The 17735-nt window shown below is 41.6% G+C and overlaps 1 protein-coding gene across 1 annotated transcript; it reads right to left on the bottom strand.

Annotated features, from left to right (window-relative positions):
- Positions 1 to 65: 65 nt before the first annotated feature.
- LOC137785469 (visual system homeobox 2-like) lies at positions 66 to 17735 on the bottom strand. The gene is made up of 7 exons (XM_068576725.1): positions 17541 to 17735; positions 13279 to 13487; positions 5030 to 6036; positions 4546 to 4636; positions 3859 to 3982; positions 1957 to 2137; positions 66 to 1147 (listed from the first exon to the last, which is right to left on the bottom strand). Exons 3-7 carry the CDS (start codon positions 5499 to 5501, stop codon positions 801 to 803), a joined length of 1215 nt encoding a protein of 404 aa, XP_068432826.1. The 5' UTR covers positions 5502 to 6036; positions 13279 to 13487; positions 17541 to 17735; the 3' UTR covers positions 66 to 800.

Below are 17735 nucleotides of genomic sequence, written 5' to 3'. Positions count from 1 at the left end.
ATTAGGCTACAGTTACATTTATACAGGGACAAACACAGATAATGTTAACTGTACTTAATCGTACAACGTTAACTATTGGACAATATTTTCAGTATGTACATCACAAACGTTGCAACAGATGAAATAAATCAAAGGTTTACTCTTGCATCGTAATCTTTTCACAGGACTTTATACCATGTGTGCTTTTTTCCAGTCACCTGACTGAGATCACAGGGAGGTCAAAAGTCACATTCATCATTAATTCCTCTGGAGGTTTTAATTTTCTTACTTTATAGTAGATGCTTCTTGAAAAAGGTGACTTGCCACAAAGAAACAAACATCTTTACCTTCACTGTAGCATAAAAATAGCTGCCATGGTCACAGAACTGCAAGGTTAACGGTCCATTTTAAAGAAAATAAATATACATTTATTTAACACGGCTCTTTATCAGAACATCTGCAGTAAATGTTACGGAAACATTTCTGTGCTTCAGTCTCTTACAAAGCAACATGAAAAGTTGTGTAGTTTGTTGTGCAGATATTTCTAAGAGCAGCGAGGAAGAAATAATCTCAACCCTCCAAAACCATTGGAGCCAAATACTTTGACATTTATGTATCTCTTATTGTAATATTTTATCTGCAGGCTTGAGCAACAGTTTGAGGTTCAGTCCAACGAGCTCATGGGCGTCTGTCTCCACATGCGCCGAGGTTCAACTCAATCAATGAAACGTCTGCCTGTGAAATGTTTGCAAACTCCTCTCTGCAGGACTTTTCACCATCAGTCTGTATCCTGCAGCTTTTTTTCGTCGTTTTGTTTTTTTTCAGTCACACTTCAACACCTCTGCCGTTTCCTGCTCCTTCGCCCCGTCCTCAGCTTCCTCTTTATGAGTCACCTGGCCGTTTGTTCTGTCGGAAACTGTCCCAAGCACCTTGGCACTGTGCTCCTGCGCCTTCGCTCGCAGCGCTGCGATACTGTTCTCCCTCAATTCCTCCTTGGAAATTGATGCTTTAGCGGCGTCTTGAATGCGTTGCTCCATCTCTTCCTCCATCACTTTGTCCGCTGGTTTCTCATGCATTGGGGGAGGTGGTGGTGGCGGCGGCGGCGGCGTTATGCTGCAGGGCTTTCCGGGAGAGGTGTGTGTTGTTTCAACTGACTTCTTGTGCATACCTGAGGGAAACATATACTTGAGTTAGAGTTTGCAGCAGAGGGTTAGATAATGTGAAGTATTCTTGCCTTGGTGTTTCCTGGTATAATTGCAGCTATTGATGCAATTAGGTTTTGAAAAAAAAATTATCTCACTGATAAGGTGCACTAGTTTTATCTCACGAGCATGACATTGTGCACGTACACATTGACATAAAGAGCAAAAGGGAATGGAGATAGAACCTCTTATTCAATTAGAGGCACCTAATTGATTTAAACTAATCAATTGACATGGGGCAAGAGGGTCTAATCTGTCCTGATTAAGTAGGATTATCACTGTATCGACTTTTTATTGACATGCTGACAGTTTTATTGGCTCCCACCCTGAGCCGGGTTTAGCTCCCACTTCCTGTTAGAATATATCCTAATCCCGCTTTTCAAACACTATGACACAAACTAATATAGCAGCTTCTGCTCTCATTTTAGCCCTAAAATATGGGCCAACAGCAGATGTACACACATGAATGACTGAGAAATAACATTTCATGTGATGCTCTTTTAAAAGTACTCCACCTCAGACTTTGCAAGGTTGATTTTCACAAAGTGAGCCTCAATATTAATATTAGAAAAAGGTGGAATATCTGTCGTAGTGGGTGAAGCACACGTGTTACTAATAACATTCACGACGGCTCCCTTAGAATTAAAGTGTCCAATCATGACAGAGAGCCAGCTTGTTCAATACCAGGACCTAAAGCAGCTTAACACAAAAAAAACAGAATGAAGGAATAATATTTCTAAAAAGGATCCCTGTTGACATCCAAGGAAAAATTTACCTAATAACCACGGTGCATACGAGTCAGTGACGCCCTCCTTGGCTGACTTGAGGATGGACTCGGGCAGAGGGATGGAGTGACGGACCATGGCTCCGTACAGGCCGTACTCTGCCATCACGCTGCTGCGACCCCAACACTTCTCTCTTTTCCTCCACTTGGCTCTGCGGTTCTGAAACCACACCTGGAGAGACAAAAGGGTTGGATTGAGTTGACTTTTTCCATTACTAAAGCATGCAGTTGTATTCTGTGTGGTCTGGGCCAGAACACGAGTTACAGTCTCAATAATCCGTTTTGTTCATCGTCACTGTGACGTTTGAGCTTCACTGCAGAATGATGCAGAGTTTGACATTGAAAGGCTTTTTTTTTTTTTTACGGTTGTCTGAGAACGTTTTACAGATGTGTTTGCACCAGGAGGAAAATAGTCAGTGCACGCACACACAAAAAAGGTACTTTTTAGTAAAGTATCATACATCGAGTCATATTCATAGATTGTGTATTTTTCAAAAAAGGGAGGTGGAGTGTGTCCTTTCATTTTTATGAACAAGGTAACTAAACTTTGTGGAAAACAAATGCAAAAAAAAAAAAAATTGCATACATTTTAAAACATATGTTGAGGGTTTTTGATACATTACCAAACCCTGACATTGATTTTGTAATCGATTACAGCTTAACAACTCTTTGTCAATTTATGCCGTCATAATCAAGTCTGTTGTATTAAAGCAGGATTTTTTTTTTATGATCAGGAGATAAATATCAAATGGAACAATGACATCTGCTGGAGGCTTAAACCAAAAGAAAGGCGTATTTTTCAAATGAAGGCCGAATTCAAGAGCTCATTTGAATTTGTCTCGACTCAAATGTACCTGTATTGACCCAAAGATCTTTTATCCTTCCTTCATTGCTTCATTTACACAATATCTTTTCTTTTCTCAGACTGTGTGTGTGTGTGTGTCACATTATTCTCCTTCTGGCTACTCAAATGCCTGAATTGATTTCCACCAGCCAGACTTCGCAATAGCCTCAGCAACCTTGTGAATATGAATGAGGAAAACTGTAAAAAATGAGCAGCCTAAAATGGCAGCGGTGGCAGAATAATATTATAGTGTGTGTAGGAGGTGAGGGGTGTGTGTGTGTGTGTGAGGGGGGGGGTGTCAGTCCTGGAATTAAAACGATCGAAGCCGGGGCTTGGAAAGCTATTCAGGTAGATCTGATGATAACCTCCATCTCATAAAAAGATGGGCCTTAGATGAGCAATCATGCTTTCTGACAGCAGCAGTGTGAGTGTGCAAGGCGGTGTGTGCGTGTGCATGCGCGTGCACGTGTGCGCGCCTGTGAGGAGAGGTGACCCCGGGGGCGAAGAGGCTGATTGAAAAATAAGTTAATTTCCAGGGCCGATCGATGGGAGACAGGCGCTCAAATATCACGGGAAATTAAAATGCTCATAGCAGCCCGTCAGAGCCCTCTGCTCAGCCGCTGACCTGTGCCAATTAATTTCTATGTAGTTATCATTTCATCTCGGGGCGGCGGCCCGCTCGCTCACAGCTAAAGAGGTGATAAGTTCCCCTCAATTAACCAATTATTACACTGAGCTGGTGAATTGGCTGCTAATGTGAAAGCAAAGGCTTTGTGAGGATGATGATGGAGCAGCTGACTGGTGGCTGAATATTCCCTTTGCAGTCTTCATTGCTTGATCTTGAATTTTTGGCATTTCAACTTTAAAATATGTAGATGAATATTTTTTTTAAAATAAGAAATATCTAAATGATTTTTACTTTGTCTCATTAAAGCATCTTCAGGATTTTAAATGTAAGATAAACATTGATGCTTTACACACACACACACACACACACACACACACACACACACACACACACACACACACATACACACACACACACACACCTGTATTCTGTCCTCTGGTAGCTCTGTCTTCATGGAGAGCATTTCTCGGGCGTACACATCTGGATAGTGAGCTTCATTAAAAGCTTTCTCCAGTTCCTCCAGCTGATAGGAAGTGAAAATGGTTCTGCAGAAAAAAACAACGTATGAATAATTACCCTTCAATAATTTAGTTTTCTTTACGTTATGAAAAACGTTACATTTTGTATAATTTACAAACAAATAAAATAGAAACATAATTTAAAATATGTTTCCTTGCACTCAATTTTAAATCAAATAAAGATGTCAAATGATGTCACATTTTCAAAAATTTCAGATGTATTAATGCAGTCACAAACGATGGAAGACGATTAGGCCCATTGTTCATCTTTGTTTCCCAAAGACAGAAAAATACAAATATAAATACAGTTTGATTTTTTTTAACCTTAGTATTCGTTATCAATTCTAACGAAAATAAATATTTTTTAGACAGCAGAGGAATGAAAGATTACCCTGTTAATGCCATATATAATATAATTAACACACACGTTGAATACATTTAAATTCAAGTGTGTAAGGTTTTTCCCCATTCACTAAATGAAATGAGCATTACGTGACTTCCCTAAATAAAAGAACGAATACACTGTAAGTCACAGTCATCAGTCTAAAACAATATTCAACATCGTTCGTTTATAGCTTCATTTGCTTTACCTGTGTCGTCTTTTCTTCCGCTTCTTGCTCTGACTCACGGAGGATTTAGAGAACTTCTGCTCACCGGAGGAAAGACTCATGTCATCGGAATCTGTGAGGAAACAACAGTGATCAAGTCAAAATACTGGAACAACAACAAATAATAAACAACAATCCCAGTGTTTACCAGCTACACGAAACGGGGTCAAGCAATCCTCATCTTAAAATACACAAGTCAGATTTCTGGATGTAAAATTGTTATTTGAAAATATTCAGTCGTTTCCATCCAAATAATATAAATTAAACTAATTGGACTAGTGATTTTGAACAAAAAAAAAATCAGCAAGGCCTCAAGTTTTTCTTTAATCTTTCCCCCATTTTTTTAAAATAAATAAAATAAACTATAAGATTCATTCGAGGAAAAAAAAATAAATCCGCGTGCACTCTTCTGCGCCATCCTCTTCCTCACTGCTGGTCCACAGGCCTCATGAATCAAAACACTCACCGGAGCTGGCGGAGTGCTGCGCATCCATCTGAGAGTCCATGTGCGCCGCCCTGTGCAGCGGCTGCAGGTGCACGTTCTGCGCCTCCGCGAGCACCTCCAGAAAAGCAGGCTGGCTGTAAAACGAGTGTATTCCCTCTGGTCCGTGCAGCAGACCCATGCCGACCCCGAGACCCCCGTGTCCGAGGGACCTCGCGGCCAGGACGTGCGCGCTGTGCGGGAGAACCTCCAGGGGCCGCCTCTGCGGAACCGCCGGCGGCTCCTTGTTGAGGCCGAGCAGCTCCTGGATGCCAAAGCCGGTGCGCCGGTGCACCGTGGGGGCCATCTTCCAGACTGGAGGCGGCTGCTGGGATCCCCCGTGGTTCACGCTGTGTTGCGAGCTTGACTTCTGTTTATTCTCAGTATCTGAGAGCACAACTCCCTCTTTCCCCGTCATGGCGGTGAGATTCCACTTTTTGTTTTCCACTCTCTCCATAAAAAAAAAGACACACACACACGCGCGCGTACACACACGCACACACACGCACACACTACCAGCCAGCGTCCCTGATGCAATCAGCACCGTGATGCTCTTTTATCTCTCCTCCTCTCCGCTGCGCTTTTTATCCAACGGGCAACAGGCGGCAGCCAATCACAGGAGGGGGGGAGCCTCCACGCTGAAGTTTGCACGAGCCCCATCAAGCTCCAGTGAAGTAAATAATACAATTCCAGACAATTGAATGTGACAAAATAACACGTCATATTCGCCAATGCCAAGGATGTGGTCGGACTGTCGAACATTTGAAGTGACTTTTCTTCCAGCTGCTGACAGCAGGACATTTCCAGAGATGAATTAGTTGGGTTTCTCCAGAAGCTCCATCTAAAGTTTGATCCCATAAATGCGTCTGTCAGGACAGCGTGCCTCGTGCAGTCGGTCAGCAGGAGGAAATCAGCCAGATAAATCCCTCAAATCAAAGAAAATCTGCTTACTTTGCTGCACGTGCGTCCTGATTCAAGAACTGGCGTCCCATCTGAAATGGCGAGGAAGTATATAGGTTTATGGACCAAAAATATTGAAAAGCAAAACAATTGAAGTCAGTTCAGACTCATTATGACTACATGCTGTTTTGTTAATAAATAAAGCACATTTAATCCTCTAAACTTAATATATCTGTCTAGAATATATGTCGGTAGATGTATTTATTTTTGATGTTATATATATTTAATACAATGAGTCATTGCTGCCCTTATTTTTTTTTTTAAACAATTCACCAATGAATACACACAGGCTATAATTTAAAAGATGAGAAATCGTATTAGTTCAGTGGACCAAGCTTTCTACATTTAAATATGTTCCAATAAGTATGCCAATAACGAGGCTAATCCATTTACAAAAGCAACAACAACAAAAAGAGTTTCAGAGGTCAAATTAAAAGAAACACTCCCAAACTCACATTAGCCAATTTCTCTACCAGTTAATTAATCAATTCAGCTTCTTATTAGAGCCACGCAGCGATTGATCCGTTGGACTCGCGCTCTCCAACGTCCCACATAGCCCACACTTTGATTTGCATATTCTAATTAGGTTTGCGCACTAAAGGTTTTGTCTTTGGTGGCAGTCTGCGCATCTGTTGATAGATTATTAAGCGTTTTTCTTCCTCTGACGGGTCACGTGATGCAGAGCACAATATCCCAGTTCAGGGTATTTAGGACACGCCAGGGTGGCAATTAAAAATGAGACAAACAACGCCATGCGCGCGATACAGCAACAGATTTATTTACCTCCTATTTTTTTCCCTCCCTCCCCCCACTGCAATTCTGATAAACACAAAGCTGCAACACAAACCGAAAAAAGTTGCCAAATGTTTCAGCGCATAAATCGTGGAAGTATCGCAAAGACATTTAGGATGTCAAGGGAAATCATCCGCGGCGTCTCTTCGCACTCATTTATCACACTATTTAAACCTGCAGCTCCAACTCAAACCCACTGAAATGTGAAATGAAGTGAGAATACTCTCATTTTCTCTCTGTTTCCACACACCTAATCCTCTCTAATCAGCTGTTATTCAATTATTGCGGAGTTTCAATCGTTCGGGGATAATGTGCGGCACACTTTGGACATCTGGGCCGATAATTACGAGGAGGAGACTTTATGGAGATGAGTGGACGCGCGCGATGGAAGCGCAGATACAGCCCTATCAATGGGCCATGTGGTGATGAATAAATAAATAAATAGGTGGTTCCGGCGGGACTGTTTGGCAGCCGCGCGTCAGGCTGTCGCGAGGGCCAAACCCACAACAGATTTAGTGCTGGTTTGTAATCTGAGATGTGATCAAGAGATACGGCTTCACCCGGTCAACTCAATTATGTTGCTCCGTGTGTCACCGCGCGGCAAGAAAAGAGACCGTGGGCCGACATCCAAGGGGGATAAAATACATAGCAAGTCAAAAATGCTGTATTGTTAATGTCGAAAGATGGTTTGACATTGCTTTAATACATATTTTAGCTTTCATTTGCCGGAGTCAATGGAAAATTGTAGATTCAAATGGGGGGGAAACTATTTGATGTGCTAAAAATAAAATGCCCCATATGATAAAGAGCTGGAGAGTGAAAGTGAAAGGGGCAGAGCGACCTGAATTACCTTCAGCATCTCATAAGAAGCTATTAGAGACATTTCATTAGAGGTGAATGAAGAGATCAATGCCTACCAACAGCTATGCTAATGAGGTTTCTACATTACACACACACATGCACACTCACACATGGCGCACACACACACGGACAGATGACATGCATGAATCACATCCTTCCACTCAGATCAGGAAGCAGCGAGCAACACGATTTTGCATCATAAGCGTCACGTCTCTGTGCTGCTGAACACAAGTGCAGCTTCTTAAAACCTCCTTCCCTCAAAGTTCATCTCTACGTTCTGTACAAACGTCTGTGTTGGTGAAAACAAAAATACAAAACCAGACAGCGGGACATAACCCAAAGAGAGGAAACCAGGATCATTTGAGAGTTTGGGTTTGCAACCAAGATGACATGAACATGGAATATGGATCATTAAATGGCATTTTTTTACATTTCAGAACTATAAAATGAAAACACATTACATTTAACTTCTGTCTCATTTAACTATTAGTTTGCAAATGAATAAATTACTTAAAATGACGAGCTTCATGAATTAGTTTTTTGCTGAGGAAATCATTTTAAAACGGTTTCAGACTGTAATCATGTTTTTAACCAACACAAACTTAAAACAGCGAGTTGTGATGTGGGTTGAAGTAAACGATGCCAAACCTCAGGTCAAGTTATGAGACTGAGTCATGTGGAAGGAATGGAGGGCCATCAGAGGCCCCACAATACGATATTACTACATGTTACGATAGGATCTTATTTCTTTTCAAACATTTTATTGCAATAGAATATCTTGCGATTCAGATGTTTTTCAACTGCAAATTCATGCAGGTTGTCAATATCTATTGTAGATAATGAGATAACGTTTTCACCCGTTTCATCTCACTTCAATCATTTGTATTGTGTGGCATTATTTGGTTCGTCAGTCAAGCAGAGATTTTTCTCCCACCTCGAGTCAAAAGGCACGGCAATCGGTGAGCAATCGTTTTATTGTTCACTTCATTTATTATGTGTATTATGATTGAGTGAATCCACTCATTTGGTATTACTTCAAGCGCTCCCTGTAGAATAAACCGTATACCACAAAAACTAAAACGGAGACGTTGATTAAATGTTCAGAAAAAGATTCCGCTGGATTCCGGTCAGTGGAATTTTTACACAACAAAATAGTGGAATCAAGTTTTTAAAAACTAAAAATGTGAACTACAACAAGATGTTAGAGGTACAGACGACATGAGAATACTGACTAAAAACTTGTTAATAAGCATCTCTGACGTGGTGGCAATCTTCATCCTATACTCCATTTCAAAAAACACCTAAATTTGCCGAAAGGGTCAAAACTGAACCTCCAACAACGAGCAGCTTCACTGCCGTCTTACATGAAAGCTGCAAAGAAACACAATAAAAGAAAAAAAGTTAAAGTTTACGATGAGCCAAATTACTGGAGGAGACAAACGGGAGCTGTGGCTTTAGAGTTTCTGTCCACATTGACTTCCTACTGTTGAACATATTATTTAACTTATTAGTTTAGCATAAACACACATTTGAGGTTATTACAGTTTGGTCCGGTGATGAGTTTCTGCATCTTTCCGTCCGATCCATCTTTGCGTTTGTTTGAAGCGCCAGAAATGGCTCTTCTAATCTAGCTAATTGCAGTTTCCCAGAACTTGGCATTTAAGAAGAAGAGCTGGTTCACCAAACAGCCGTTGATCAAAACATCCTATTAAGGTGAAGAAACAAAAGCCTCTCACAACAGGAACAATGTGCCGCTGGTGATTCAACAGTTTGCTCTGTGGGCACAAACCATTAATTAGGGCAATAACTTCATGCTATTACCGTTCTATAGTCTCCATTTCTGTATGAGTGCATCTATTTATGCTCTGAAGTTTGTCGCCGTCTCTGACTTGCCGAGTGTGCCACATTCCCTCGTTCCATGTGCAGATGTGTTATTGGCGTAATGAGGAAAATACTTTGGGAAAAACGTGGGAGAGAGACTCCCAAACCCTGAAACCCTCCTGACAAAGTAATATTCCTCATTGTGGTCACTCATAACGAGAATTGACATAATTACTTGGGCCCATTTCTTGTCTAATTAGCACACTTCCACCGTGGACGGGGACTAGCAGTTAGGCAGGAGAAGGGAATCGGACAGGCATGGCAGTGGCAACACAAAAAAGGGGGCCTCTGGTTTCAGCGTAATTAGGTGAGACAATGCCCCTGACTGTTTTGAGCTATGGCAGCGGCTCGGAGCCGGGGCCGAGCTGGCGAGCGGACGCCCCGTGAGCAACGTCTCCCCGAAGAAAAAAAACCCTAATAAGCCCCTAATTGTCTTCTTTTTTTTTTTAAATTCACATAGGCAGCACCAGCAGACATAAAGACAGACTACTCTTGGTCTCCTGCGGTGAGCGTTTCCCTCGTCCGGCAGGACGGGAGAGATGCGAGTTGACTCACTCAGGACCTTCACCCTCAAACTCCAGACAACTTGTGTTAATGTCCCGTGACAGCGTCCCAAACCTGGAGCGCTGCCAACATGTTGAAAACAGACGCAGGAGCGGCTCCGGTTCTTTACGGACAGACGAGAGGTGCGTCAGAATAACCGTGCAAGCTTGGATTAGCTGTCATTTCTGCAAACAATCACGATATAATAACTTTTTCTTTTTTTTTTCACAACACTTGAAATGATGCAGGCACTAGCATATGACACTGTAGTACAAAATGAAAACCATACTTTGTTGTTTCATTTTTACCTCTTGATTTAAGATTTCATTAAACATGCACTATTAACAACACTATTATGCTACACTACATTAAATATACAGTATTCATGTTTCCTGTGATTCATTTTTTTATGCAAAATATTTTTTTTAAAAAAGGTGGAACAACTACACAAACCCAAAATCTTTTCTGTTTTTAAAACATTCTAGGTGTAATTTATTTTGTATAATTTGTTTATTACATTGAAACTGAACTTAAGATTACCATCGTCAAGTTCACTTTCTTTTTTTTTTTTTCTTTTTTTAATCGCAGCTTAAGAAAACTTTGAACCACGAGCAGCTGGACTCAACAGGCTGCATTTCAACACTGAGCTTGTTTAACCACATACACACACATACAGGCATGCACACACAGACACACACACACACACACACACACACACACACACACACTGCTCCATATGTTTGAGGCCACTTCTAAATGGCAGGTGGTACCCAGAAGACTCAATATTTCATACCTCCCTCTCTCTCCAACATCCCCTGCAGTCGAGGCCTCTCCGCTCAGAGGAACGTCAATCCGATGTGCCCTCACTCCTTTAATTAGCTGTCAATTAGTGCAAATGAATCAACTCTCCGCCTAATTAAGCAATGCCACCAGGCAGCTCCCATACACAGGCCATTGTGTGAGCAGCATGAGAAAACCACAGCTAGCAAACTCGCTTTGGATCACGAGTGCAACTAAACGATCACACTGACACACTGTGTTCGGGGAGCTGTGTGTGTGTGTGTGTGTGTGTACACGAGGGGGAAGTTACACACTTGATGTTAAAGTTCAGGCAATGTTAAATTATTTTACTGACTCATATTCTGTTGTTTTATGCTTCTTGAGCACAATGATAGCTGCAGTCTTGCGCCATTTCCTGTTTTTAAAGCGTTGTTACATTTACAAAGACGCACATGCACGCGACTAAAAACAAGCACACAACTCTCCATTGAGGTCTTTAAATGTTTCTAATCTTCTAGTCCCCCAAATTGTTGTTGGTTTCCCGTCTGATTCAGATTGTTGCTCTGTGGAATGAGCACCAGCTTGTTCATAGTGAGAATATTAACTTTTACCAAATATGTCATTCACGCCACGCTGGAGGATTTAAACTGTCACTGTATTTTGTGATGCATCTTACAAAAAAAAGGTAAGAGCCAGTGAACTCTTTTCCATTTGATTTCTAGGTAACCCTTTTTTTCCAATTCCAAGTGTCATTTTGTAGAATATATGAATAATCAAAAACTTTAGGTTTTAAGCCGTGACCTTGCTCCTGACAGCCAACTTTCTGATCCGCATGAACGAGATGTTTCTCGACTTTGAACAGAGTTTTGATTCCATTTTCCTATTTCTTAGGATTTTCCCCGGGATTAATAGCCTGTGTTTTCCTCCGGCTTAACAGCCCCGGAAAAAGATGTTGTCATGCAGTCCACATACCTCATCGACAGTCGGAGTGGAAATGTAATCTCTACAAACATCTGTTCACTTCTGACTTTTAAGACAATAGCCTGTTTTTTTATTCTTAGAGAGCGATCTCTTTTACAGTTGACTGAATACAATATTGGCACCACCTTTGATTTAAGTCAGGTCAGCACTTTATTTGCCTACAAATGAGTTCACTGAATTTAATGTCGACATTTTTACTTCGTACAATGATTTTTCAAGGTTGCTTCAATTCTCATTTTCAGTCAAAGGGAACGGGTTATTTTACACAAGATGATGAATATTGATGAATGACTCTGTTGAGGTGTTGCAAAAGGTCAAGTGGGCTTCTAATTAAACAATCGGCACCTCATTGTGGCTCGATCTTTGTTCAGGTCACCAATGCAGCTCACGCTCTTGATACAGTGAGTGCGGTGTTTAATCAATTAGTTAAACAGAAGAATTAAGATACATTAATGTTTCTCTTGTAATGGCTGCAGAGTTGTCGCTATAGCACTTATAATGAATAAATAGCGAGGTCATAAGTCAAAGTCCAACCAAAACTCTGGAAAGAAAGTGTTGTGTGTTGTCCAATTATTTTTGACTTTATTGATTCAGTTGTTAAATGATATTTTTTGTTTATAGTTTTATTGAAATAGGGAAGATATTTCTTAACTTGTTTTCCTCGTAAAGTCAACTGCTGATGATTCAAAGGAGATTTGATGATTAGGCAGTTTAATACCCATAAAATAAAATGTTTTGTTAACCTTTAAAGACTCCTAAATCATGACAACATTTGTACATTTCTAGAGGAGTACAAACATTGGGGAAAGTCCCCGCCTGTTCACTGTTTTTAGTCATTTAAAAAAAAAAAAAAAAAGGGTGTCAAGTGGTTTTATTTTTGACATTTTTTTCAAGTGTTTCCTTATTTATGAATCTTGGTATTAGGTGCATCACTTAGGATATTTGTATAGCATATAGTGAAACGCAGTTTCAGAGCCCTCAAGTGTGAAAAACATACTGAATCCTCTATGTAGATGGCCTACAAGTAGTCTAAAAAAATCAATCTAAAAATACTGGGATCAGTGTCTAAATTACCCAGCGTTTTAACATAGTAAAATAAAAAATAAATTAAAAAAAGGTTAATTCTTTCCAGGTCTGTATGTGCATGCTGGTTCACTCACGGCGATGCCAGGTCGCTTTGTGTGATGAGGAAGCAAACTCATTTTCAGGCACGTGAGCAGGGCAGCCATGTTGCCTCCCTCCCTCCAGCAGCCACTCTGGACCATTACGGACTGTAATTGTTATTTAATGGATTAAACATTCATCCTTCCTGTGCAAACCCCCAGTGGGCCGGATGACAGCCTCCCCATGTTCACACAGCTAAACATCCCCCCATTGCACACACCCGTCGACGCTCGTTTGACGGCAGTGTTTGTGCTTAAAATTCAATTACCCACTTATTGATAGCTCTCTGGGGTGCTGGAGAAGTGGACACGGTGCTGCTGGAGGTGTGGATGATTTCCCAGGAGGCCTCAGTCTCTTCCGCACATCTCCAGCTGGATCTATTTCATGGCTTTATTCATCAGCGGCAGACGCAGATGAAGCAGAAGCAGCCGTCGTACACCTGCACACACCAGCGCACGCAGACACAGACAGACAGGGGGTGCTTACACACACAAACACATGCACACACACACACACACACACACACACTTTATCATTGTATGCCGATAGAGTAACAAGACATTTGGTGAGCTTCATCAGATGGTTATGAAAATGGCAGATTGTAAATACAATATCCCCAGAACAAGTGACCATTTTATAAAGAAATGGCAAAACACATTTCAGAGCTTGATGTATTGATTAATCTATCAATTATTTAATTGATACATTCAGTCCATAAAATGACAGAAACTAATGAAAAAGTGTCCAACACAATATCCAAGAGCTCAAATTGACTTCTTTACTGTAAATTCATTAGTTTGACCAACTGACGGTCCAGAAATGGAGCCGCAACGATTAATCCATTCATCGAGTAGTTGTCTCCTATTGCAGTAATTGATTTGATAATTGATTCATCGGTTTTGGGAAGGAAAAATAAATTGTACAAATTCTCTGATTTCCAGCATCTTAAGTGTGACTATTCTCTCGTTTCCTTCGACCTCTTTGACAGTAAACTGAAAATATTTCAGACATGGACAAAACAAGACATTTTCAGACGTCATATCGGAGAATTTACGTAATTTTATTGCAAAAACTGCATTAGGTGCGGCACCGGAACCAAAATCTAATTTTAAATAATATAAAACTGAGAAACGGTGCCCCGGGCTTATTATTATAATATGAAAAATATATTAAAAAAATATTTTTTATGTTTTCCCCACCGGCTCAAACATGTTTGTTTCCTCGCTTTAAATGCAACAAATCAGCACTTGACTCTGCATTAAAAGCCACAGGTAGCCCCACAGGTTAGCCACGCGTCTTCAAGTCCCCAGAGGCCTCCAGGGGCCCCACAGGACAACTCGGCTTGCCGCTGGCCTCGTTCCCCCGCTAATTACAGCACTCATCTCCACATGCCACTCTCCCATGAGACGCCACCGCTCTGATGACGAGACGCTGCACAGTTTGGTGCTCTGCATCAGCGGGCAACAGCTGGGGCAGCCGGCTGCACGTCAATACCCGTAAAGGGAGGCGGGAGGGGGTGGGGGGGGGGATAATGTTTTATGCTGGGTGAAGCACGATGCATTAATTCACACCGTGCAGATGATTTTGTGGCCATTTTGCAGAAGCCTCCCAAACTCAGATGCAGCGATTGCTTCTCAATCTGTTAAATTGGACGTCTGCTTGGTCTCTGAAACGTCAACCGTCCCACAGTCACATGTAGCCAGAGGTTAAGATATCCAACACCATCGAATCCAGCATGGAAAATAAAGATGAATCTTGTTGTCCTTTCATGTGACAGGGTCAGACTACAGCTTACACGTCCCAACGGACGGCGCTGGATCGATGAGCTCTGTACATACTGTACTCCTCTCGGTGTGATTGCACTGACTGTTCATTAGCGGGATGCTGGGCTTTAATGGCCTGCGCGGTTCTGTCGGCCGTAAATCTCCAGACTCCACCCAGGTTTGCTCCCCTGTCTCATCAAAAGGACTGTGAAGAATGAAGTCAGCGTGATGAAAAAGAGAATGAGATTTATCTGCCTCCCTCCTACTCCTCCTCTTCTTCAACACACCAAGACAAGCTGGTGAGCACAGAAAAAAATGACAAGTGGGATCTCGCCAAGACACACCCATAAACGTGATGACACCACGCCACTGGATGTGTTTGAGATGCTGATGATGAGCCCGCTGGCCACAGACAGTGAACTCAGCGCGTCTTTCTGTCAGATCCAAATGTGGTTTGAGTAAGGTGAAGACTCGAAGGCAGAGCGAGACATAAGAAGGGAGAGGTTCACTTTGTCTGTTCAGGCCAGGAGGAAGCCACAGACGGGCAGCTGGCAAAGGGAAGAAACACACAAAAAGGAAGAGGCAGGGAGAAGAACAGGTAGCTGGAGCACAAAGACATGACGATACACTGACAATCAGGCAGCTAACTCGTGTTTGTGGGCATGTTTACAGTATCCTGTTTATAGAGTGGCTGATCAAGAGGATTGAGGTGTGTGTGTGTGTGTGTGTGTGTGTGTGTGTGTGTGTGTGTGTGTGTAAGAATCATGTGACTGACTGAGGACTACTACTGGATCTGCAGGGAACAGCAGCAGCAGTGGTGGAAGAAATGCTCAGAGCTTTTACTCAGGTGAACGTAGTGTAGAAATAACAGTTACTGATGTTCAGATAAAGTGCAAAATGATTGGTATCAAAATGTACTTTAAGTACAACAAGTGAAAGTATTCATTATGCAGAGCAGGCCATTTCAAAATTCATGTTTAAGATCCCACCTCTGAATATTAGAGACTACAATGGCATGTTAGAACTGGAAGGCATGGATAATGCCAGGAAAATACTTAACATATGATGTGATTTGTGTTTTCTATAAGCACCTTTTTTGGTCTACATGCATGTTAAACGTCAGAAGGCTCTCACTAGGGCCATAGTTTGGTTTGTCCATTCTGGGCTCCTGCAGAAACCTTATTGTGCGACCCTCAGTGATGAAGACCCACTTCCTATGAGGACATGAAGGGCTCATTAACAAAAACACAAAGATTCTTAGTTTCAGGTGATTATACACTAATGCAATCATAGTTATAAATACTTTATTCCATTTCTGCAAAATGTTTCAGCAAAATGAGACACTGGCCCTTTAAGATTAAACCTGTTCTATTTTTAAAAGCATAAAAGCAACCTTGCCTTCTCATCTAACTCCTTCCTTCAAAGTTTATGTGACTATCAGTATTATCAGTTGCTGTTCTGGCCCTTTTAAGCCCAGCAGTTACCAAATGTAGCCAACTTGTGACTTCAAAAAGGTGCAGGACACACAATGCAGTGCTACTGAACCAATTTGTAAAGCAGGGTCTTCCTCAACGTCACCTTCAGTCTCAAACTACACCGTTTCAAACCTGTAAACATAGGTCATTTTCACGTAAGAGACTTTTCTTGCTACGAGGGAAAGAGTCCTTAATAAATAACTGCAATGTCCAAGAGGACATCATAAAAGATGCCATGGATCAAAGTGCTTGATTCAGAGTCCCATTGAATCTCTCTTTGGATGTTTTACCAATAACCAGGCAGTCACATGCCATTATCCGTTTTAAACCGAGACCCGATTTGTTACACTGCTGGTTGCATTTCTAGGTCTTACTCCTTCAGCAGGGGCTAATTGTCAGAACATGTTGTTTGACAGTTGGATGATGTCATGGTCTGACCAGCGAGTGTGGGGCAGTGGAGAGTGAAGACATGTTGCTGCGTCCCATTCATTCTGACCTTTTTTTTTTTCTCCTGCAGTTCCAGGTCAAGAAATTTAGGTCAGAGAACAATGCACTCTCTCTGTTAGACCGTAGCGGGGTGCCAGAGCCCCTCTCATGCTCCCCTCTGACCCTCATCCCAAGCCTTCACATCCAACCACTCAACACGTTACACTTGGCAGACACACTAAAAAAACCCTGTGGATTTGAGTCAGGGGAGCTGTTTTATACCTTTGGATGAAGCAGAGTGGGGAGTCACCATGTGGTTGGATATAACATTACACTTCTTTCTGTATGGACTGTGAGGTCATGTCCTTGTTTGTTTTTTTGGTATGAATTTGGTTTAAGGAGGAGATTTATTTTAAAACAAGTATTGGTTCAAGTCTTTTTAATTAAATGTTCCATGTTTAGGTCAACAAATACACAGATTATGGGGGAGATTGTGTATATTTCCTCATCAGAATTGAATTCCTGCAGAAGAAGAAAGCAGTGTTCATTTAGCCCTTTGTGTTGTTACAGAAAATATTCAGAAAGTGTATTTGCACTGTTAATTGAATAAATAACATGCAGTGTCTTAACAGGACTAAACAATACTTTGCAGCATGTGTGTGGCAGACAACCTAGTAGAAAAAGAAACATTCATCCTGTGAGCAGCCTCACTAGAATTAACTCAGACATTAAATAACTGGACACCAATGGGGTCAACAAACTGTCACGGTAATTAACAGCAAAATGAAGCAGCAAACATGGACACGTATGAACAATAAAAACTCCACAGATGTTGCAGCCACTCTCAATGTGTTGATGCAGACTACTCACCTGACTGTCTGAACCTCAAACTCTATCGAACAGGGTCTGCACGGAATTTTAGGAGCTTCATGAACCGCGAAGTCCTCCTCAATCTGTTCAACTTCTCTGCTCGTTCATTCTCAAAGCTTCACTCGTCCCACTGACTCCAGTCTTCACACCACTGGAGGTAAAAGTTTCTTCAACAGTCACAACTGGACGAATGAC

The sequence above is a fragment of the Clinocottus analis genome, unplaced genomic scaffold (assembly GCF_023055335.1).
Source record: "Clinocottus analis isolate CAN_PGR_092001 unplaced genomic scaffold, fCliAna1.0.p SCAF_15, whole genome shotgun sequence".
In the NCBI taxonomy this organism is placed as follows: domain Eukaryota; kingdom Metazoa; phylum Chordata; class Actinopteri; order Perciformes; family Cottidae; genus Clinocottus; species Clinocottus analis.
This window is presented reverse-complemented; position numbering and strand designations above follow the sequence as displayed.